The sequence below is a fragment of the Micromys minutus genome, assembly GCF_963924665.1.
Source record: "Micromys minutus genome assembly, chromosome: 1".
Classification (NCBI taxonomy): Eukaryota; Metazoa; Chordata; class Mammalia; order Rodentia; family Muridae; genus Micromys; species Micromys minutus.
The window spans coordinates 17479201-17504789 of record NC_137969.1 but is presented as its reverse complement, the minus strand read 5'-3'; the positions used below and the strand labels follow the sequence as shown (position 1 = coordinate 17504789).

Sequence of the window (25589 nt, the reverse complement as noted above, 5' to 3'; positions counted from 1 at the left end):
TTGCTTTACTGAAAGGACAGAAAAGATGCTTCGAGCATTCAGCAAACCAGAAACAGAATTTTCCAGCTGATACCACATTTATTTTTAAATCTTTCACTCAAACAATAAATAAGTACCATTTTATGGTTGTCAAAAATATAACTCCAGAAAACCAAGAGAGGTGCTGGGCCAGTTCTCTATTCTGGCACTAAGGATGAGGCTGCCAGGACACCCCACCTGCACCATATCTACAGTGATGTGCAGCCTCAGACCTAGTTCTAAAGATATATAGGAAACAGTTACAACATAAAGCAAATTCCTCATAGCTTCTTCAAGTGAGTTCACAAATAAAATGTACAGCTCAGCTCCCGAAATTTAGGCATTTGTTTATATAACCCCAGCACTTGAGGGGCAAAGGCAGGCAGATGTATGAGTTTGAGACCAGCCTGGTTTACAAAGTGAGTTCCAGGACAGCCAGGGTTATGCAGAGAAACCCTGTCTCTAGACACCAAAAATAAAAGGGGGAGGGGGAAGCCAACTTTTAAACTTCGAAAGTTTGCCAAGTTGAAAACTTGCCAAGGTTTTTTGATGGTTCTATTTTAAAAATAGACTCAGTATGATTTTAATAACTCATTTTTCATAAATACAATAAACCAAAGGCTATATCTTTATCAATGAAACACTGAACAGAAATTACTAGAAATACATACATCTGCAGTGATGTCATTGAATTTGGTGATAAAGGCATGCTTTACAATATCCACAGCAATTTCTGATGCAATCACCATACAGACATCAGGAAACAGCACCCAGAGATGATCTGTAAGCATGGAAGAAACAGACGATTAGACTTCCTTACATAGGCAGAGCCGGCATCCCACGCTGCTAGCAGCCTGCGACCTCCCACAAGGCACACTCTCGAACTTTTAATTCATGGTGGGGAACTAGCATTCAATGGGCCATAACCTTCACTGCCAGAGTCAGGCTTTCCCAAGTTAAAGGGTGGTATTTACTCAGCAGTTCGCACTGTCCTGGTACCACTTCATCTGCAGAAGTCCAGACACCCGAGAGGTGACATGAGTAAGTAGTTCTTTAGAAAAGCCATGACTACCTCAGTCTGACAGTAAATCCCTAGGGTATGCTGATGTTCTTCCCTCCTTCGTCTCTATGACTTAGAAGAACTTGAGGTTCATTTATTTCACAGCCACACAGATGTAACTTACAACTGGAGGGCAGGGCTGCCTCATGGACAATACTGGGCAGCTTTTCTAAGTCTGGCAACTCGATGAAGCTACGAGACTCGTGGAACTGTTAAAACTAAGTGCTGTTATCTCCTGCAATGTTCTTACACAAATTTCCTAAGATCTAAATTCCAGTTTCCTTATCTACAAAATAAGAATCAAAATTTCCATATTTCATAACTCCAAGATTTAACTGAGATACTGGTATGCAGCGATGTACTTTCCATACAGAGTGTTTTTGTTGTTAGTTCCCTGGGGTCCAATGGGAAAGCATGGTGTTCCCCTCACTGCACAGTGGTGATAAGAGAGACTCAAGGTACGATTATAGGAGTCCACAGATCCAGTTCTCAGGCTCAGGTCTTCCTTTGGCATAACAATTCCTTTCCCGTGGGACTGTTCTCATCTAGGCTCCTGGGGTCTTTTGTGTAGCCCACTCTGTCTTTTGTGGAAACTTATTAGCTGATCTTGTCGACTATGTACCAATTCATTCAGTCAGAGAAATGGCTCAGTGGGTAAAAGGCAACCACTGCCAAGCCTGACCACTTGAGTTCATGCTCTAGAACTGCCACTGTCAAAGGAGTAAAGCAACTGTCAGAAGGTGTTCTTCAGCCTTCCCTTGAAAGTACAAGTGAGCAAGCACACGCACAGGCGCACACGCACAGGCGCACACACACTTGTTAGTTTAAAAGTAATGTTTTGAATAACACAAAGTCAGGTGTGTGACATCAGGAGCTTTACCACCACAGGTCAAGTGGCCTTGGATCTTTTCTGACTACAACTGATAAGATCTATGATTTGACCTTACAGGTTTAGTAAAAAGGAAACTTCTGGAAAAATGTTTCCAAACTCCGTATCACTTTATATGTGATTTTAATTCTTCAAATGTTCCTGAAAACAAGCCACAAACTACTAAGTTAACCAGAGGCTTCAGATGCTAAGGGCATTCTTGATGTTGAAATTAACACAAGAAGGATAAAACACTGCCTGAGGCATTGAGAACAAACTGTACATCAGGAAAGGTAGCTTGTGAATGAGCAGAGCCCCCTCACGCTGCACTGTGCTCACTTTCTACCTCAGCAGCTCACGGGGCCCGCACCCTTCTCAGCTCTTCTCACACATGGATGGGGCACAGCAGCTTGAAACTGCTAACTGAACAGGTTAACACCGGAATCTGACAACGTCCTGTCGGCCCAGATTCGGGAGTGGAGAGAAGGAACACACATTACTGTTTTCACTCTACCTCTAAAACTACCCCCATTTAAAGCCGTGAGTGTGATGAAGAGCAGGACTCTAGCCTAATGGTAACCATAGTAACTGTGCCAGCGACAGCTCCAACAGGACCCTGAGCTGCTGTGCTTGGTGGAGTATGTTTATTTACCACAACACCTGCAGAGACGCTGTGGGTCTTATGAGAAATGACAGCATCCCAGCCTGCAGAGTTCGATACATCCAATCCCCTGGAAGAGCAACTTCCAATCACAGACAGTGGGTACTGACTTCACTACAAGTGAAAGGACAATCTTTTTTTTTTGTAGTTTTTCTGAGACATGGTTTTTCTGAATAGCAGTGCTGGTTCCTTAGAACTCCCTCTATAGACCAGGCTGGCCTTGAACTCAGAGACCCACCTGCCTCTGCCTTCCAAGTGCTGGGATTAAAGACTCGTGCTACCAATGCCCTGCATTGATTTGCCTCAAGAGTAAATTAACAGGAATATCATGTTTCCAGAGAGTTACCTGGATTCCAAGAAAACTGCTCCATGTTTCTTAAGCACACTATCAGCAAAAGCACATAATTTGTGAATCGTTCCTTAATATCTAAAAAAGAGAGAGAATGAATATAAGTGTATTGAGTAGAGAAATACTTTCTTTTCATTGCAAAGCCCCTCTAGGTGAGCTACCTCACTGTCTGTGCCTTCCTTAAATTCTCCAACTCTTCCAGTCTATCTGCCTATCACAATAACACAAGTAAAGTATGTATCAAAACACCATGTGTAAGGCATGTATCACAACACCATGTGTAAGGCATGTATCACAATACCATGTGTAAGGCATGTATCACAATACCATGTGTAAGGCATGTATCACAACACCATGTGTAAGGCATGTATCACAATACCATGTGTAAGGCATGTATCACAGCTGACTCAAGGTTCAGAACATAGAAATACTTCCTCTGAAATGCATAAAAAACTGGAGAAGCGTATGTGGGATTTTCAAGTGCACAGGTTGACCAGCTCCACAACACATGTGTATATTCTTTCACATGATTTCAAAGGGGATGTAATTTAAAGTCTGTCCAAGCACAGCTCCTAACAAAGTCAGACTGAGGGAAGGAAATAGTCTGTACTTAGTTAGAGATGGATCTTAATTCATATAATTGCTTTTCTAGTGTTTAACTGGAACTTTATACAGTTATTCACAGATCTGTCTCGGCATGCGCGCTCTATTCTTTCTAACTCTCATGGACAAACTAAACAAAGAAATGCACTCATACCAATCCCAAGAGTGGCTGTATCTAACAAACTTGGTTCTTACCCCAAGCATCATCAGAAGGAAAGGAGCACATCATTTCAAGTCAGCCAAGTGGGCTTTGGTGTGTAATGGAGCCACAGAGAAAGTTGTCCCAAAGCTTTCCAGAGTGGCTGCAATGTTCACACCCACACTCATGGAGAAGCATTTAGTCCCTAACTTCCTTCTTAGCACTGCCTACCTACAAGAGCATTCTGGGAGGAAATGCAGTGATGTCCCACCGACTTGCCTTTGTGTTTCCCTAATGACGCATGTCAACTTATTGGTCATTCATACATTTTCATTTTCAAAATCCAATCCTTCTGCTACTCTAAGTCAAATCACTTTCATAATTAATTGGCAAAATTTGCAATATGTATTCGGGAATAGTAATGGCCTTTCTCAGATATACATATACCCTTAACTTTTTTCTCTTAATGTATATGTGATTTGCTTTTTCATTAAAAAAAAATATTTTCCCTTCATTTGAATTTTATGTGTATGAGTCCATCTGCGCTCTGTGTCCCTGCAGTACCCATGGAGACCACAAGGGGCAGTAGATCTCCTGGAACTGGAGTTGCAGACACAACATGAAGAAATGAAGAAGCCATTGCTTTTAACCTCTAATGGTGGTGGTGGTGGTTTTGGCTTTTTTGCTTTTTTGTTTAGTTTTTGGGACAGCATTTCCCATGCAGTCTGAGCCCCATTTCCAGACCCTGCCTTTTCATTTAATTTTGAATCAGCATAGATTTTTTTTTTCGTTTTGAAAATCAATTTATATAATGTCCTTATGGTTAGTAATTTTGTGTAGTCTCTAAAAATGTTCCCCTAAACAAAGCTTATAAAATATTTTTTTTAAAAAAATTAAGATGTGACATTTACACTTATGGCAATAAATTACTTTGAATGAACATTCTTGGAGTAGGATGGGGATCAAAGGCCTTTCATTTAACCTTGATTCCAGATTTGTCCATCCCCTGCACAAGCTGGGAGCCCTGTCTGCCCTCCTTCCCTCAACTCCACCCGCACAGAGAAAAGTCCAGCTAACAGGTCATCATTCCTTGTCTCCAGTTTCCGACAACCCACCCAAGAGTGCCCGCCCAGGGGCTCAGCTTTTGACCATGTATAGGCACTACCCCAGCTCCTCGCTGGTTTGTCATCGCTCCCGCCTAAACTCTGTGAATCCCCCTTGCTTTAGCCTGGATGTGTGACTTCACTGACCTCTACCTGTGAGAAAGGTGAATACAACTTCATTTGCTTTTAATCTGGTGTAATCTGCCCTACATCTGTGTGACTGAGGGAGAGAAAACGCCTATCAGTAACCACTATTAGGTAAAAAATACCTCAATAACTACTAATCTGTTTTAGAAAACATGATTTTTAAACCTTTAAAAAATGTTTTGAAATACAATTACTTTTAATTAAGATGTTATTATCCAACATTTGTTTATGGTAATGAGTCACTTTCAATGAATGTTAACTAGAGCCACAATCAGAATTTAACAACTTACCACTATTTGACATCTGAAAGAGATTGTTCTTTTCAAACTTCTTGAATACACTTCCTTTAATTTCAACAAACTGAAATGGCAACAGAAATACCAACTTTGTCACTTTAAAAATATTTAATTATTAAAATATAAACATACATACATACAGTGTACACACACATTAAATATATATATATGCTCTGTCTTCATGCACACCAGAAGAGGGACTCAGGCCATTACAGATGGTTGTGAGCCACCATGTGGTTGCTGGGAACTGAAGTCAGAACCTCTGGAAGAGCAGCCAGTGCTCGTAACTGCTCAGCCATCTCTCCAGCCCCATCTTTATCACTTTAACACCTCAACAATTGTAAAAATAAATTCTCTCCACAAAAGGCTTTTTAGGCTAACAGGTATCCAGGAATTCCTCCCATGCACAGCATTACCGTGAGCACCCTCCTAAACTCCCAGTGTGAGTGTGACCTCGTACTTACATTATTAGACATCATGATAGTCAGCAGTGACTTGTTGTGAGAGTTAAAAGCTACATTGAGAGTCGTCGCTTGAACCATGATAAGAATTGCATGTAGAACTAGGAGCAAGTCAAAGAAAACACTTGTCTCACAATTATTAGCACAGTAGCATACAATCTTCAAAGTAAGAAAAGGGGGAGATGATCATATTTTCTAACAAATCTTCCTGACAAATATTTTCTTATTGTTACAATTTTCTTATTATCTAGTTGATATAAACTTGAAATGATATATGTACTCTACACGAGGGAAGGAAGCAGAGAGGAGATCTGGACACCCATTATTTAGAACCGTACCTCTGGTAGTTGGTACAGTTAGTCCTCACCAGGCTGTGGTCTCAGCACTTGGGAGGCAGAGGCAGGTGGATCTCTGAGTTCGAGGCCAGCCTGGTCTACAAAGTAAGTTCCAAGGCAGCCGGGACCACACAGAGAAACCCTGCCTCAAAAACCAAACAAACAAGAAAACAAAAACCACCACCACAAACAACAACAAAACCGAAGTAGGCCCTAAGAAAAGTGCTAATTAAAAATGGAAGAAATTATGGCAAGTGATGAAAGTGACTAAGAGATGTATATCTGTATTATGATAATTCAAAGTTTTAAAAGTGAACCCAGAAGCAAGTCTGGAGTTGGTGTTGTTTGGTTACCTGAGGACATGGAATAGGAAGTCACCTTCACACGCACACCCCATTATGTGCAGGGGTGAGCAAACAAAGCAGCAGGGCTAGTGGAATGTCCTCTAAGTCTAAAAGGATACAGACATAGAGAACAGCCATGAAGAAGTGAGGAATTACTCCGATGTGTGCTCTTTTCCTTTCTTTTGGCTCTGTGGCTGTCCAGTAAAGAGCATCTAAGATATCTTGTCCAAATGAGGAGAATAGCCGGTCCGCTACCTGCAGAGAGAAACAGTAGGAGTGTGCTTCTCAACTGCTCATTTCAGTCTTTTACTAGCAGCCAGACCCGAGACTTGTGGTCCTGGAGGGAAGCTGAGGAAGAGCAAAGGCTGTTCACACTTCTCTGCATGAGCTCTGCTACATGCTGAGGACTCAGTACGTTCATGGAACCAGAATGGGCTTTGCTGAATCAGCCATTTGTAAAAGCAAAACACAACAAACACCAAAACAGAAAATGTTGGGAAATTTGATGTAAAAAGTTCAGCACACATATTTATGTTATACAGAATCTTCACAATTCTTGCAAAAACAAAACAGCAACAACAACAAAAACCAGTGCATACATGGTTTTCCAATAAATTTGCAATCTGACAGCATGTGTTCTCAGAACTTGCAAGCAGTGGGAATCTTTCCTTTAACTTAGTGTTCCTAGCCTTCCTAATGCTGTGACCCTGAATACAGTTCCTCATACTGTGGTGACCCCCGAATCTAAAATGATTTCATTGCTACTTCATAACTCTATGCTAATGTCTGCTTTAACTGGGGGACACACCTGCTTTTGAGGAACTCTCCCTTCAAGTATGACTCAGCACCAGTGGCTCAGATGGCACCTCCTTGCTGAATCTGAGTCTGTTCTGTGCCAAGATCCTCTGGTGAATGACGAACTCGTCAATGGCTTTCCCTCTGCAGGACCCGGGTCCTGAGTGCTGGCCTCCTGCAGGCAGCAGGGTGAGCACATGGCCTTACCTCCAGCATGTTGTAGATGATATAGAGCTTGATGACAGACTGGCCTCTTATCAGGTGGTACATCATGGAGTAGTCAACATAGTGCATCATGAAATAGCAGATGACCAAAAGGACACCCTTCAAAATGTCACACACCTGTGCGGGCTGAAGCAAGCGTCTGTCCCTGAAACATACAAGTAATAGAGACAGGAGTTTTACTCTAGGTGTTCGAAAAACAAGACATCTTTACTGGACACACAATAGCATATCAAGGTCATGGTAAATGTCAGGCTAATGTTTTATAAATGTTAACAAGGATGGTCACTAGAATGGCGGTATAACTGGACCTTTTCTGCTTCGTACAGAATCTAAAGATGCTAGATAAAAGGTGGGTCAGAACTGAAGAGTGTGCAGGTGACAACTGTGTGTGTGTGTGTGTGTGTGTGTGTGTGTGTGTGTGGTGGGGGAAGCAGACCTCACTATACTCATGGCCACTGGGTCCGCCTGCCCACCTGTGGGTGTCTGAGCACTCCACTCTGCACCTTGTCCACTATATTTCCCAACAGCCCTACTGGCCACACAGTCAGGCCACTGCTGGGATCACAGGCACACCTAGCTCCAGATCTTTCCTCACATCTTTATGGTTATGTCGTTTCCCCCATGAGTACATACCATAATTTTCCAATCCATTATTGTCAAATTTCTAGTCTTTTCCAACTATAAGCTAGCACAATGTACGTCTCATAAGTAAAAAAAATGTATCTGTATTGTAAAATTCTACAATTCAAGATGTACAGTTGACATTTTAGTAAAGATGGCCAACATGAGCCTCTGAAAGGTTTGTGTCAACTACACTTTGCTAGCAGCATATTGAGAAGCTTGTGGCCAAAAGCACCAAAATAACACAAGACCAACTTCTGAATCTTTGCCAGTTGCATTGGTGAAAAAACAGAACCCAGCATAATTTTATGTTAATTTACCTCCGGAGTAGAGCTGGTACTGGGTGAAGATACCACCTAGGGCCTTGCTAATGCTAGCCAAGCACTCTGCCACCGAGCCATATCTCCATTTAAAATAATAATAATAAAAAAAGTCCCATTGGTGCTCCGAGAAGGCCCTGAGCTTGCGACAGTGTGGGTCACAGTCTGTGCTACCAGGCCTGACTCTGAGTGAGTCTCTTATGAATCCAAGATTTATTTACATGTCCAATAACTCCTCTCTTCATATCTTCTCTCTCTCTCTTTTGGGGGGGTGGGTTGGTGGTTTGTCGGACACCTTTACTGTAGAAATATGTATGTTCTTTGTAACATGACTTGAATTTTTCAGACTTGAAGAAATTTAAGATTCCCTTTTACTGGACATAACACTTTCATGACAAGGATGATTATGTTTGAGTCTACTGCAGGCTATTTCCTCGGGATCAATGTTCAGGCTTTTGTTTTGGCAGGTTTTTACCTGTTGCACATTCAACCGTTAGGACTAGGAGCTTTGTTTAGGAGCTGTGGCCTCTTTATCTTTGTCAACAGTGGCTACTGCGAGCTGCGTGTGGGCTGAGCTCACTGGCTACTGTGCCGCTGGCCTCAGAGTCTCTTGGCTGTCCTGCTCCTGCTCGGCTCCTTCTCAGCCTGTCCACATGAGCAGGGCCTTTTTCAACACAACGTGTAAGTCTTTTAATGTTCCTATAACTAGGCTGTGGTACCAGCTCTGAGTAAATGTATTCTTGCTTTCCACGGGTTTCCAGTTAGTTTGATTAATTTGGACTCAATCCGGGATACTGCAAGTATGAGAGGCTCATTCAGGAAGGGCTGTAGTAGATGGAAAGCCAATCTAGTGAGCCTCCATGGAGACGGGCCTGGCTCTGTCGGTTGTGGAATGCGGATCGCCTGTTCTCTGCAGCTTAAGTTTGAGCTCTGGGCTGACAGCACCCAGCGCACCACCTCCATCATTACTTTCAGCCTGACTTATCTTCCCTCACATCCAGCTGAGAGCACACTTCCTCGGCTAACTGATGACCAGGGGAATTTCACCACCTACTCCACGGAAGGCTGGCTGGGAGCAGTGGTTCTTCTGTCAAGAGCAAACACACGTCTAATTCAGATATCTAGAGGAGACATACTAGACAGATGGTCCTGCATCCCTGGGCTACTGACAGATGTTGCTCCAACTGATGGCCAGGAACACAGCGAGAGACACCAATGCAGGCTCTTTACACAAAACTCCCAAACTCAGCAGCCAGCGACTCATACTCATTATGTATTAAGAAACAAAAACACCTCTTTACTTTATTAATTTCTAAAATACACAGTGAAAACCAGGACAAAGTGTACTTGCACTGGCTCCTCAGCTGTCCCTGCCGTCACATCTTAACTGCCTGCTACAGCAAGTACGGGCTTCCAGAGTGAAGGGCTACCGTTCCAACGCAGCATAACCTCGTTTCACAGCCTCTATCAGCAAGAACTTTCCTTACACAAATGCCCACTAATAAGAAGGAAAGCATCAGAAGCAAAACAGCACACCCTTCGAGTGGCGTCTCACTGATGCCTGTGTGCACCACAGCTTCTCCAGATCCATCGCACAAAGGAGTCTGGCGGATTAAAGCAACATAGACCATCACAGCATTTGCTCCTATTCTGGAGGATATTTTTAGATGACCATCGGTAATCATTACAAGCCCCATAAGGAGCTTATCTACAACGCTGCTAACCAACCCTGAATGGGCACCTAGATAGAAGTCCTAGTTAGGATGGCTGTTAAAGAGCATTTATAGGCCGTTCCTTAGCAAATGCTGGAGATCTCAAGAGAATGTTGGGAAAACTAAAAAGCCAAACCATCCAACCAACCAACCAACCAATCAAAAAAGACCCCACATTAATCTAATTTAGTTTAGACTAATGGTTTTATTACATGCCATGGCAAGACAAGATTAAATAAGATACTCAAGAGAACTTCCAATAAAAGTAAGATATTTAACACAATTTAAAAGATATCAAGTTAAAAACACCTAAACTGAGAGTAGGCTCTCTGCATCTCTAAATTTTTCTTTTAGCCCCTTCATATACTCCCACTACACATTCACAGTTATAAAAATGACAATTCATGTTACATATTTTGCTCTCATACATCTCCGAGCTGTTTATAGTGCTCATAGATTCATGGAAGTAGAGCTGTGTGGCCGAAAAAGCTGCTCACTGTGAGTCGTCCCCACCCCTTGACACGACTGTTGAAGAGAACTGGGACTGGCAAGACCAAGAAGGAAGAGGGGACAAGGACAAGCAAAGCCCTCCTGCCAGTTCACTTCACGGCGCAGACGGAGGCCGGGGTGCGCATGACTGATTTCTCTGGAAAGTGTGTGTAACTGAGGCTGGAGGACACACACTATGACAACTTTAGTTTTAAGAGAAGCCCCTTTATGGTCTTAAAGTGAACTGGAATAAAGAACTAAGATCAAGATGCTTTCCTCAACTGGGAAACTCGACATTCCTTACATTTGGCACACAGTAAAAATAATCACTTTGCATGGGACAGCTAATATATTTTCTTGTACATTAAATTAATTAATTAGAATGAAGTGACTGATTTATCAAGTGCTATTTGTATTTGGAATAACACAAAATAAACAGTGGTTCTAGGAACAAGCTGGGCTTAGTCCTAAGATGAGGACTGAGGTGTTTGCTACCAGAGACCCACAAGTCTTTAGGGAGACAGTGTAGTCAAACACTGGAATAAACATGGAGAAGGCTTAAGACCCAAGTGAGGATGCTACTGAAGGCTGAGAGCCACATTTTTTATTTTGTTTATTTATTTTTTTTGGTGTTTCCCATTCTCAAATGGTTGTGGCCTATGCTGGTGCTTTTGCTTTGGTACTGAGGTCAATCTGGCCAAGAGTATAAAAGGAAAAATCAGGGTTTACTCACCACAAGGAGTCCCTGTGCCACCACACTCCATCCTATAAAGGAAGTGAAAGTGCTCCTCCCTTCGGTCTGATTTACAAGAGAGAAAGAAAGAAAGAAGGTTGGAATGTTGCTACGCTACTTCCAGCGTCATGGTGGGGAACGGGGGACGACAAAACCTGATGACGCTATGACAGCTTCTCCATAACAGTGCACTCTCTCCACTGCTGCGGCACCCGTCAGCCGTGGTCAGAGGAAAGAATGGACATGCTCGGTTCCCTGACAGACAGAGCTCTCCTACACTCATGGTCTTGTGGTGGCATTAGTGACTCAGGCCAGAATCAAATGCTTAACTTCGTGTGCAAAGAGAAAAGCCTATTTATACAACACAGATAAAGTTAATTTGAGCACAATTAAATTTAAAGAGGTAAGGCACATGGAAGAAAGCCAACAGGTTAAGAAACTTGAGAATTTGAAATTCATAGTTTTTTTGGGGGGTGAAAAGAAAAGATATTCCTCACCTAAAGACAAAAGACGTCAATGAAGTCTTCAATGAGAGTTATGTCTAAAACTAAGACAAGAGATCAGAAAATTTGCTTGCCTGAATTTAATTTACTCTAATAGCAAAAGGAAAATACTCCATCATTCCTAAATTGAGTCAACTTACTTAGCACCATATAATGTTCAAAGTGTTTTCTTTACTGATAGCTGTCAGTTCTGGGTTCTAAATTTTGCAATTTTCCTCTGTAATCTCATTCCATGTATAACTTAAGTGTGACAGAATTCTAAAGCACAAAATAATGGAAAATTCTAGGAAGAGACAGTCTTCACACTGATACTTGGTATTTTAATGTATTTCACAGATGAACCTAGAAAGGTTTCTGATATCTATCAAGCACAAATAACTCATAACAAATCACAGCCTAATTCTGTTTCTGTCTTCAATAAAAACAACACCCCAATTTTCTCTATAATCTAGAAGCTTGCTACCCTATCCAGGCAAGACAGGAACCAGCTTTCCAGGACTGTAGATGCCTCCTTCTTGCCTTCCTTCTTCACTGAGCACTGGGCAGCAGGGGTGAGGACTGTTAATTCATCAGAAAGAGAGTCAACCAAGCCCTTCTGACATCACCGAGAGTGGCGTCCATTTTCTACGGCAGCAGCGCATCCTTTGCAAGCAGTGCACACCACCATCAGTTCACAGTAGCGCCCGCCAACAGCTCCCAAGGAGCACAACTTTAACTGCTTGAAGATTGGCAAATGGTCTGGGGACTGGGCAGTCAAGATGAGGACTGAGTTACTGAACAGGCGACATGATCATCCTTTGTTAAAGGTGATGTCTGCTCACCCAGTTGTTATCAGTGGCAACACGACCTCAACCAAACCAAAGCCAAAGACATCAAGATAGCAGAAAATCTAGGAGTAGCTTCAAAGCAGGAAATTTGGTGTATTTTAAGAAGCTTCCCTGAGATGCTGCAGCAGAGAGAGGGGCAGGCAGAGGAAGAGACACTCGCGCAAGGGCAACAGCACCGTCCTGCTGCTGCTGCTCTGACCCTGCTGCTGGGCAATACTGCTCCCATGTCAGCGTTTAACTAACAGACACACCGTCCTCTTTTCAGAAAAAATAAAGAGACTAGAAATATAAATATTGACAAAAGACGGAAACAGAAGAGATGAGAAAGGTGACATCTCGGAAAAGTAGACAATTAACTTCTTTGCAGGTTTTCAGTCAGACTGAAGGAAAGAGCACCTTTGCTTGCTTTTTTGAGAAAAGATGGAACATGAAGCAGCTATAGGCAGCAACAAATCAAATAATCTTTAAAATTAGTAGAGAACAAAAGAGAAGTTGTAAGATAGCAGGATTTGGCTATTTCTAAATAATTCTATAAAGATAAAAAGCATTTGGGTATTCTAGAAACACCTGAATGGCCTTGGGCATAATATTAACAGTATTTTTTGTTCAGTCATTTTTCACAGTGTACTATATTTTCAGTTCCATGCTTAAAGAAACATTGTTTTCATGGTTCCAAGAAAATAACTGTGGCTCATAGTAACACAGTGCTTAACTCAGAAAAAGAGGTATAAAGACACTGAACACTGAAGGTATAAAGACATTAAAAGCACTTCATACTTTCTGTAAAATTGCTTCTCTCATACAGAGGATTCATGATGATTGAAATTTGGCTGCATGATTTTAACAGCATCCTCATGTTTCATTTATCATATAAATATGAACGACAGCATAAAATATAACCTCAGTTAACTAGCAGTGCAGGTAGAGTATTAGACGTTTATAACAGGCTGCCCCCTACAGTCCCTTTAGCTATAAAAACCATGAAAATAGAAAGCATTTTTAAAATGCCACTGAAGTTAATTTAGATTGAAAATGCTTCAGATTAAAATCTTAAAGCAATCATCTTTTTGTGCTAAAAATTTAAACTACTATAGAAATGTTAGCTCTAGGAAGCAACAATCATTATGTGAAGTAAACCGGATGGTTTAAGAATCCCTATTTTCTGCAATACATAGTACTCAGAATGGGAAGGGTATGCTACATGCTGCTTATATATAGTGACCTGCTTCCCCAAGTGACAGAGAAACAGAAATGACTTTGAGCATAAAGCAGTATTAGATGTCTAAAGAACAAGATGTGTTGTCTAATAAGATGAGTTCCATCTCAACAGCCTCTTGAGAACACGGATATGCCATTAGCAGGAAGTGTATGTCACCAATGTGCTAACCACACAGAAAGGAAGGATCTAGTCCAGAAGGAAGAGTTTCCAGGTTAGAAACCCTTTCAATGCTTTAGCCAGGGCTCCAACAGCTGGTCAGAACATACCACGGGTAGTACGAGCCTGCTTAACACAGCTGATCTAGGAGTAATATAAAAGTCACCTAGCTCACGAAGTACATGTATTCCCGCAAGTGCTTCCTTACTTTACATCTTGCTGTTGCATTGGATTAATCTAATTTCCCTGTATTCAACTCTTTATGTAGCCATATGCAAAGATTTTCATAGATCCCTCACCCCATATTCTGAAAAGGTAACTAAAATGTCATCTCACTGAAGCCTCAGTACAGAAATCAGCTTTAGTAGTAAAGTGCCGAAGATCTTTGAGAACCCTGACTAATGAGAACTAGCATTCATAAAAACCCTCCTCAGTAAAACTCTTGGCAGATCCTAAAGTTGGTACTTACATACTTTAAAAGATCTCCCCCCAGGGTAACTTATGATTAACTAAACTTGCCAAAATTCCTATCACTCTGGAAGAGGAGAAAGATACAGACACAAAGCACAACCTTCATAACACCGGGGTAGGCTGGACTCTTAGAACTGCGTATTCTCTGCAATCTCACGAACTGTAACTTTTACTCCTTTCACAACCTAATCATTATATTACTTATTATTTATATTTATATTAGAAGCATTTCTTATCAAAATGGATTAATTAATGCTCATTTGAAAGGGCTGTGTTTATTATTATTAAGGGTAGATGGCTCATTTCCTACTTCAAAAGAAACATCTTTGTGACTTTAGTCTTTTAAACAGAACTTACAGTTTTCAATATGGACTGGTAACTTTTTAGTTCAACTTCATTGATGAAACTATAATTTCAAGTGTTATGTTCCATTGAACATTCACTACATTTAGATAGGGTTTCACATATTGCCCATTTCAGCATTTTAAATTTTCAAATGGAAAAGGAATGTTTTGAAAATATTTACAAAAGCCACATGCTTTAGAATTGTAACTTAAATGACTATGCTAAAGCTATGTAAAGCAGTAATTTCTCAAGGGTGCCCACAGAGCAGAGGCATGTTGACATGACTGTCAAGAAGGAAAACCCTAACATCAAAATTCCTGCTCACCCAAAGGACAGATGCACGCTAAGTGCCACATTCCGTCTTTCTTGTTCGGTAGAACAGAAGTGCAAGAAGCTGGGATTTATTACTCGGTGCTGTAGCAGGCACTCTGCTGGCACTGTGGGATGCTGTGAGTGGCACTCTGCTGTGGTCATGCACTCCACTGACATGCTTTTTATATCTCTAGGGTCTCGGGGACAGGTGCTGAGCTCTCAGTATCTTCCTTTGCTGAGCGGAAACAAGTTTAGTGGAGGCAGACACCCACTACAATACACTAGCTCTCCAGGTTGGTTTGGGCTGGCTGATATTTTCTATCAGAATGATGCCACCACAAAGTTATCTACTGCCACCAACCAGAAGTTTGTGACTATGGCTTCATAGGCCACACAAGTGAACTGGAGAAGGAAGCCTGCAGTACGGGCTCCTCAGGAGATTAGAACCTGGACTTCTCAGAGATGAAGCCCAGGAGGCCTCACAATCCTGGTACAAGTGGGTTAAGTTCAGCTTCTACTTCTAGCCTTGTTCCTCTTCTACTCAGCCGCATGGCTTCCACCACAGCCTCAGTTCACAGCCTAAGGCAGAGTTTTAATTCAAAACCTCTCTGGAAAAATGCATATGTAAACACATATTATGTAATATAAATTGAACAGGTAACCATTAAAAACCAAAGTATAAAGAAATTATATGTATCATCTTTATTCTAACAACTCTACAAGTTACAAAAGTAATGAAACTGTTTAGACACCAAAAATAGCCAAAGATCTAAACTTACCTTAAGCCATAGCAAGGCAGAGTGAGGAGCCTGAATAGCGCCAGAAAGACTCTTAAAGGAAGCAGGGTGAACACATACAGAAAGGCATCGAGGCACAAGAATATTCCGAAAAACATGAGCTACATTGGGAGAGAACGAGAGAGAGAAAGAGAGATTCTTTAAGTAGTTGTAGACACAACTTCAAACACCCAGGACTTCTAAACTCTATGAGAAATTCCCTCCTAGGACATTAGTCTCTTACTACTCTTCCCAGAGTTTTCTGTTTACAATCCCCAGAAGTCAGCTACTCAAAAGATGGTTGTTCAGTCTCAACTGATCTGACTTTCCTGTACTTCTTAAAACAGAGGCTCCGTAAAAATCTGTCAGACAAGATTCTTACCTTTAACTCCATCCTTCCATTTCCTGTTCATCAGAAGACTGGAATATACAGTTTTAGTTTAAAAAGTTTTTGTAGACTGATTAAGTTTAACATAATTTTATAAAAATAGGTAGCTACTATTCTTGGAAGGCCTTATTCTGATTAGTTTCAGAACTAACTACTGTTTCCTTTGATCTCTCTCATTTCTTATTGATTATACTTTCCATTTTCACCAATAAATTTAGTAGTATAGCTCCTAAGAGGAGATCTTTTCATAGCTCAAAGTAACTAGACCTTGTTTACCAAACTGCTACTTAGGTAGACCTCTTGTATGCCCAGCGATATGGTCCGATGTTACCAGACTACTCTAATAGCCTTAGGCAGTGCACTGGCCCACCTGCAGGGATTACCTAAATTCACACTGCTATAAGCAAAGCAGTTTCTCACAGGACTCAGGAGAAGGTTCTAACGCTCAGGACATGGATCTTTAAAGCAGTGATTTGAGTGAAAAAGGTCACTGGGATAGGTAGGTCCTGATCCAACATGCCTGCTGCTCTGGAGATGTTGGTTGTGAGCCACAGCCTTCCATGGCTGAGCCAGCTCTCTAGCCCACACTGGTCTTGTTGTAAGAGGGGATTAGGATACAGATACGCAGAGGAATGACAAGGTGAGGATCTCTAGAGAAGGCGGCTGATGGTAAGAAAGGAGAAAGGCTTCAGGAGAAAGGTGACTCCTCCATGTCAGGCTTCCCCCTCCCACATCCCTGCTGCTTATACTGCCCAATGTGGAATACTTAAGTTAAGGTATGCCCGTCAACACATCTATACATAATAAAATGAAAGTCCGTATTTTATTAATTTTTGACAAAAATCTAAGGAATAAATTAGATGTCGGATTTCTGAATGTGAATATAAAGCATTCTTCAACATTCTAGACTCACGAACAGCAATGAAGGCACAATGTGAACCTAAGTCATGTGAAGTCTAGTTTTAAGTCTTCACTCCATGACAGCCACCCTGACTCTGTTGGTGTACAGTGCTAGTTTCCATCCGTGCTTTCGACATATACAAAGAGGCACTGAAGTCTGAGTAGTGGTCCTCACTTTCGACTCTCCTGCCCTTGACAACTTCCTCCTGTCTGCAAATTCTAAGAGGAACCTGGGTATGTCTACATGAGAACCCAAAATGCTAGGAAGAGGAGTGTACCTATCTCTTCCTGAGCTCATGCTGGGATGAACACTGTATTCCTTTAGCCAACAGCCTTGACACTGTGACTGTGGGCATGTAACATGCTCAGCCCAGCAGGCACAGAGGTATCAGGAAGCAGAAGGTGGTACTCCCTTAGGAAGTTGGTAACCGTCAGAGAGGGAAGCAATGCTGGCTAACAGCGCCACGGCAGACCTGAGTGTGCAGGAACGGGGGAGGGCCAATGGCCAAACCGCCCTGGAAAAACTTACAATAAGCACCTAAATAACTTCTGAGGAGATGAGCATGTGTCACTCACAGAAGATGGGCTGAGCAGAAAAGATGGCCTGGCACAGGGGTAGGGAGAATGCCTCCACTGCTGTGAGGTGCTGGCAAGACCACAGAGATGGACAGTAAGGATGGGAAGAATAAAACTCCTGCCACTCAGCAGACTGTGTGTTAGTACCCTCCATGGCACACACAGAGCAAAAGGCTAATGGCCTTCCTTTCACAATGCAAGCCTGTCACATGAACCCAGTAGAGGGGCCACTCTTTCTTACACTGTGCAGGCCTTGTAACCAGACCACTGGAGCTGGCAACAGACCTCACTAAAGATAGAGGAGAGCATGTGGCTGCAATTTAAGGACATTTCAGCTAAGTGAGGATAAATACTCAGAAATGTGAGAATACAAAATGCAAGGGAAAAGGAACAGAAAAGCCTGTTAATTTGGAACCGTGGAAGCAGGACAGTCCTTACTGTTCTGGCATTACATTCTCCTAAACAGCATTCTTGTCACTGCCTTACACAGGGAAGAAACGAGACATGTATGGAGTGCAAGCCTAGGCCTGTGCGGAATGTAATCTGTCCACCACCCCCTTCATGCGCATGGTGACTCAGGACGCTGTGGTCTCCTGCCAGTGTCTGCAGTGTTCCAGGCAGCTGTTAGGTGTTAAACACTTAATGCTCTAGCAGCTCTCTGAGGAAATGATCACCTCTGCTTGACACGTCAGGAAGCTGGGGATGTGAAGGATGAATGCTGGCCCGAGGCTGTGTACGAGCAAAGGAGCTAACAAGTCTGTCTGGTCAAACGGTCCCATCTCCATCGTCTGCAGTTCAAGCAGACCACCTCCACTATGTTTACATGCTTCATGAGCTACGGTGGCTTTTCTTTTGGCTACCATATCTCAATCTGCTTCCTGTCTTTTAAAAAAATGCAAGAATTTAATGAATCAAATATTTTGACTGTCTTCTAAAGTTTTAAAATATGTTACAAATTAAAAGCTCTGAGAACACATCAGTTAGAATAATGTATACTTTCAAATCTTGGTGTGGATCCTGAGAAGACAGGTGATTTCTATTTCTTCTTATTTAGACTAAATAACTATAAATTATTTAACTGTCCGTTAGTAAATATAAATTTGAATTTCTTCTCCAGCACACAAAGTGGGACTATAAAGGAATGATACCAGTGACACATAGCTTTTTATCTGAGACACAAGAGTCTCCTGTCTTCCTTCAGCATTCATTTAAAATTTCAGGACTCATGCACTGCTGTGACACCAACACAGCAGTGACTCTGGATGTGTCCCCGAACCGGTCTGTCAGCCTAGTGGATGCTCACAGGATGGACATCAAATCTCTGACCCGTCACTTTCTTCCCATTCTCCCCCTTCAGCTCCACTGCTGCCAGCCACGTGACCTCATCTCTCTTGGAGAAAGGGAACTCTTACTTACCTACCTCTCAGCTCAGCATGAAGGCCTTTACGACAAACATGGCATCTGCCTGCACTCACATATAAGATAAAAAGACAAAACTAAAAATACAGTAGAAAAATAACCCCCAAAAGCAGGAGGTAGAGACCACGTACTCAAAAGAAACCACACACAGGAGCTCAGGGCTGCACCTCTTTGCATTCAGCTGCACTTGTGTTTTCCCAGGGAAGAAAGGTAAGAGGTGACACAGGTCTTAGGTGAGTGAGTACCTTCCCTGAGCCAGGTCACTCTTTAGGGTCATCTTTCCTTAGTCAAACACTGGAGAGCTTTGTCTAGGCAGATATCTTGACAACGGAATAAAACAGATGTTCATGGCCAGGCTCAGTGGTGCCTACCTACACACAACACTCAGGAGAGTAAGAAAGGAGGTCCCAAACCATCCTGGGCTACACGGTGAATTCCAAGCCAGTTTGGGCTATATATTAACAAAAAAGGGGAAAAACTACTAAATCAAACTATTTCCCTCAGAAAACAAAGAGCAAGCAAACAACAGCAAAACAGTAAGAACAGTGTCTATTGCGTTAAGCAGGTCAGAGTTGGGCCTGGAGAGATAGCTCGGCTGTTACACGGTACTCTGGGTTCTGTTCCCAGCACCCACAAAGATGTTCACAGCCATTTGTAACTCCAGTTGCAGGGGATCTGCCATGCTCTTCTGGTTTCCACAGACACTGGTTATATACAGAATGATGATTTTTATTTCTCCTTTTAAACCATGCCACCTCCAATCCTTAGCAGCAACTCAGATAGTGTTCTCAATGACTCCCTGAGGCACTAATCTATCTGACTCTCAGTATAAAACTCAGAGCCTATGAAGGTGGGCAAGTTAAAGTCTGGCTCCCTCCTGATGGGAAACTGCAGGCGAGAAGACAGTGGGCCTTTGCTAGAGTACAGTTCCAGATAACAAACAGCAGACACTCCAGTCTCACATATCCCCTTACATTTTATTCTCAGAACACAGATTCACCAAATGTGCATTAAAAAGTTGACTTCAAAATTAATTAAGGGCTTAAGTAATGAGGTGGCCCCTGTAATTCCGAAGGTGAAAACAGCCAGAGACCATAGGTACCTGTTGGTTTGACTCTGGGAGATCTTGTTTTGGGGCCTCTTCAGGTGCAGTTCCTTCTTACTGCCACCTTTTCAGGCAGGCTACTGCACCTAACTCTGAATGACCCTAAGGATACATCCTTGAGCAGTAGCGACATGGTAAAGATACTAGCCAGTCTGCAGAAAACTGCACCAGTTTGATACTCAAACTTACTGCTGATTCCTAGTCTTCTATAAGAAAAGAAGATTCCTTGTAGGCTTCTGATAGTCTCTGTTGGGGATATTGTAGAATGGTAATGCTTCTGCAACACTGTAGGGCAATACTCAGCAAACACTTATGAAAAGGTCTAAGATTGCTCTTAAGCATTACAAACAATCTACTAAATTGCTCTTAGCCGTTTGCAAAGTACTTGTCTCAAAACAAAAATACCAGCTTCTATCCATGGAAATTTTGGTAAGTTGGAAAAAAAAACTCCTTAATGTCATTTGAAATTTCAAAATATATAAAACTCCATGACTAAAAAGTAGCAAAACTGGCTATGGAATGTATTTCTTCAATGCTCATTTGAAATTCTGAGCACCATCTCCTGTGCTGGGCCAGAAAGTATCATCCACTGTGGCGAGGCACTGTGGGAGCAGCCTGGAATGCTGCCGGGAAATGTAAGAGCCTAGAAGAGCTCCCTCCAGCCCCAAACACCACTGTCTAGAAAGGTCTGGTTCTATGCTTGGGTTAAGTGGTCCCTGGGACAGAGGCTCCACAGGGTGTTAAGAATCTTGGGGACTAAAAGAAAATAGTGCAGCAAGTGCCAGGGTAGTGAGTGGTTAGCCAAGGCAGAGTCTTAAGCAAGTGGGTATAATGGAGGCCTGGGATATAACAATGTTCTACATAATAGTAAAGAGGCCAGACAACCTAGGGATCATTCATTATGTACAATCTTTCTACAAATTAAATCTAAAGTAACTATTTACTTTGGAAGCTCAGGGAAAGCTCAGGTTTGTATAGTGTTAGTGTTGGGAAGTTTGTGGAGTGCATTGAGGCATATGCCCAAGAGTCTGGAAAGCTGTCTTGTCTCAAACAAGACAATACTGTCTCCACAGACGACATAACACTCAGACTAGACCTTGCAGGGCAAAGAAAAGAGAATCAGAATTCTACACACACACACACACACACACACACACACACACACACACACACACACACATGCTGTGGCACTGTAGGGTGTAGCTGTGAATACAGTTATGTAAGAGTGATAAGGCCATCTTCAGTTAACAGCTAAGGAGCTGTTATCTTATCCAGCAGTTTCCAACAAACCTACATGTAGGAATCTGACTTTGAAAGCAATTGCTGTACATTCTATAGAGTAAATATTTTTTATGTATCTGAACTTAAAAATTCGTGTCCCCAAGAAATCTAGGAGATGGTCAGCAAATGGATTGCTGAGTTGGGTTCTGTGGTGATGGGTGAGTTTATGTGCACATCTGTAACCACAGAGAGTAGAAGAATCTCAATCAATGCACCACGGTCATCATAATCTACATTTGGCACATAATCTATCTATCTATCTATCTATCTATCTATCTATCTATGTCTACATTTAACAGTACACATATTTCTTGGAAGGTAAATAAACTTTAGAATTTAATTTGTAGAACAATTATGTACAATGAATGTCCGTACCATTTTCTGGCCTTTTATCTGATGGTAACCCTAGGTAACCCATTTACACTAACTTGGTTAGGACTCTTCATAATACACAAGGTGGAATTACTACTTGTTACTCTTAATGGGACAGACAGGGCAGAGGGTAAAAGTATCTTTTATTCATCTGCAGTAGTTTCATCTCCGAGGTTTACTGCCTCAGTCCACTAACCTAGGCCTAGTCCTACAAGCTTCTAGCTTCTGTACAATCTTGTGTAGGCCTAGAATGCTTTCTGGCTCTGAGACTTACTGCTGAATAAGCTCACTCTTTCTAGTTCTTTCTCATCTCTCACTGGCCGGTTCAACTCAGCTATTCTGGCTCAAACTCCTCTCCAAGTTAACCAATTCAATCTGGCTTCTCTGGTCTCTGACTCAGTCCATATTTACCTGTGTCTAGTTTGTTCTCTCTTTGCAACATGTCTCTGTACAACTGTACCAGTAAAAATGTTTTCTCCCCTTCTCTCTCTGCCCCTCAAGTTGCTTTCCTTTTCCTCTCTCTTCTCATGACAGTTGGGTAGATCTTATTCTGTCAACTCTTTCTCTGATTTGTCACTTTGTCTGCCACTCAATTAGACATCACTTTCAAACACGGACACTTCCTTCTAAAAAATAACGTTACCCTCTAACTTTGCCTACTAACTTGGTTTGAATTAAAGTTGTGCACTAAGGACACGTCTGTATTCCAGCCAGAGGGATTAAAGATGTGTGCTAAGGGTTGAGGCACACCAAAACTAGAAACAGGTTTTCAGTAAATGACACAGTCTTGGGGTTGACGATGTGATCAGATATCTTGCAGTAGTACAGGATCCCCTGAGAGGCTGACCAGATGCAGTACAGTAAGAATGTCCTTGAAGCCCTGCAGTAGGTGAAGGTTACAATACTTGAGGCCTTCACAGCTCCTACAGGTATAAAGGCAGCCAATGGGAGATGATATCTTTTTAGGCTTAGATCTGATTTTCAGGAAGAGATCAGCCTCATTAGGCTAGCAGTTAAGCAGTCAGGGCAATTAAAGTCAAAATGGCTTAAGTAAGGGATCATAATGGCATGACCTAAGACATCCAAAGTCAATACTACAGAAAGGAGTTTCCAACAAACAGCTCTCAAGTTGTAAGTTTACAAAGTTATCTTTTGATTTGTTGGATGGTCTTACGTGCCCAGCAGGTAACAGCAACTTCCCAATGCAAGGTAGCTGGGAATTTCCTGAGGCTGGCCTACCATATCAAGCCTTATTTCTGGGGGGGGCGGGGGGGGGGCTGCTGGTTGTCCTTGTTGCCATAGGCAGGGATATGCCTTGGAGAGAAGGGGAGGAAGTCCCACCAAAGTGCTGAGGTTCAGTCAGGTTGCACTGACCTGCAATTTTCCCAGTAGCTCTGTAACTGGGAATCTCCACAAGGCTGAATCCCAGACAAAGAAAGTCTGCATCCCAAGACAGATTTAGAGGACGTTTCTATAAATGTATTCTCATGGAATTAGAAACCCAGAGGGTGACTGAGAAGTCCCTGACATAAACAAGGGTCTAAGTAAGCAGAATGTCAGTTTCACAATAAAATCGAGAACTGTTTCACTAAAATAAAGTGATCCAATAGCTTTTATTATGTTTCTTTCCATGTCTTGTAATAAAACAAAAACAGCTTCACATGATGGCAAATTAAGTTTATTACTATAAAATGAACTTTTGAATCATTCTGTTACACTGACCCTGCTTACCCCCAAAAGGGAAAGAATTAAGTTCTCCCATTAGATACTGAAATCTTCCCTTTCTTGAAATTTTTCTGTTACCATCCGTTTTCTCTGTCCCTCAGAAGCAAACTCATAAAACAGTCTGTGGTGTTAGAATGAGAACAGCCTCTGTAGGCTCATGTATTTGAATGCTTGGTTCCCTGGTTGGTGAAACTGTTTTGGGAAGTTAGAGATGTAGCCTTGGAGGAGGTCACTGGGGGTGAGATCTGAAGTTTCAAAAGTCTATACTGGCCCAGTCTCAGTTCCCAAGACTGCCTCCAATTTGCAGGTAAGTCTGAGCTACTGATTCTGGGCCAAGCTTGCCTGCTTGCTTCCATCCTCCACACCACATGATGGTCACATGCTAACTCTCTGAATCTGTAGGCAAGCCCCCAATGAAATGCTTCCTTTTGTAAGCTGTCTTGGTCATGGTTACAGTGTTTCTTCAGAGCAGCAGCAAAGTAACTAAGGCAGGTTCATATCTATTAGGCCTCTTGAGATGTCCCTGTCAACCTTCTCATCTTAGATGAAGAAAGTGAAGTCCTAAGGCAACTCAGATGAGCAAGCAGCTGATGCTGGATCACATGATTCTAGTATTTAGGGAACTCCTCTCCATTTTGGTTAACAGTTCATGTTTAGTAATAGCACAACTCCACATATCTTGTGGATGCATTCAAAAGGCTCATGTGTTGAACAATTGGTTCCCAGTTGATGCCACTATTTTAGGAGACCCTGAGACGTTTAGGAGGCAAAGTCCAGGGAAGAGGCAGGTTATGCCTCTGACATCCACTCCCGTCACTAGGTTCTGCTTCTCTAGCAACCCAGAAGCCAGAGTCAGTGCCTATGCACTTGAACAATAGTGTGCACATGTAAGTTCTGTCTTCCCTTAGTTGTTCATGTCTGTGTCAAGACTCTGACCAACACAAATACACACCATTCCTTATAACCTTCAACCCCATACAGTTAAGTCTCATAAAAATTTGTGAGATTTGCTAAAAGCAGAAAAAAAAAAAAAAAAAAAAAAAAAAAAACCCTCAGTTTTGAGGTTAGCCTAGGCGACACAGTAAGTCGGCAATTTAGTGAGATCTGTTTTCAGGTGACAAGAACAGGACTTGGGGATTCAGCTGCAAAAACCTGCCTCGTATTTCACCCCATGTTTAATCCTTAGTATGACAAAATAAATAAATAATAATAAATAATTGGTAAGATTCTTTAAAAACAGTAGTTACATTTAAGACTAAACAGTGCAACTTAGTTTGCACAAAATATATTTTAAAAGTATAATGTACAACGTATGTTAAGTATGAAATAAATGGCTGTTCAAAGCTCACAATTACAAGGTACACTCTCATTGTAGCTTAGCTTTTGGTGACAGGCAAGGTTCATAAACAAGTGGGTTTTATAAACTAATATAAATATTTTTATACTTATAGTATCTACACTTATATATAAATATAAAAATAATACTTATTGCAACCTATATCTGTCCAACATGAGGAATAAAGGACATAAGAGGCAAATAAATCAATTGAAGCTGCTTAGAGAGAGAGAGAGAGAGAGAGAGAGAGAGAAAGAGAGAGAGAGAGAGAGAGAGAGAGAGAGAGAGAGAGAGAGAGAGAGAGAGAGAGAGAACATAAGGAAATGAACATAAGTTCATTTCCACTCCACATTGACTGCTGCTGTCCTAGTTTTTCAAAAGCAGAGCTCTGAGGCTAAGTGAGTAACTGTTCCCAATCCTTTTCTCTGTAGCTCAGTGTTTGTTTACTATCTGAGTCTCCTGTGCTACAGCTGGGGTTGCCCATGTGTTTATCCATCCAGTAAGACACAGTAAGTTCTGGAAAAGCTTTACTGCTGTATGAAGCTCAGCCAAAAGGGGGCACCATCGGCCACTCTTTTTTTTATTCTTTCCTGATTATA

The 25589-nt window shown here is 41.9% G+C and overlaps 1 protein-coding gene across 1 annotated transcript in view; it reads right to left on the bottom strand.

The window, feature by feature from the left end:
* The window catches only part of TAPT1 (transmembrane anterior posterior transformation 1), a 47983-nt gene that overhangs the window by 9156 nt on the left and 13238 nt on the right, over positions 1-25589 (bottom strand). Inside the window, exons 3-9 of the mRNA XM_080933072.1 lie at positions 15892-16010; positions 7387-7549; positions 6504-6639; positions 5709-5806; positions 5239-5308; positions 2954-3034; positions 690-799 (exon numbers count right to left, since the gene is read on the bottom strand). Of these exons, the coding sequence (XP_080789198.1) occupies positions 690-799; positions 2954-3034; positions 5239-5308; positions 5709-5806; positions 6504-6639; positions 7387-7549; positions 15892-16010 (777 nt within the window). The remainder of the gene's footprint in view (positions 1-689; positions 800-2953; positions 3035-5238; positions 5309-5708; positions 5807-6503; positions 6640-7386; positions 7550-15891; positions 16011-25589) is intronic.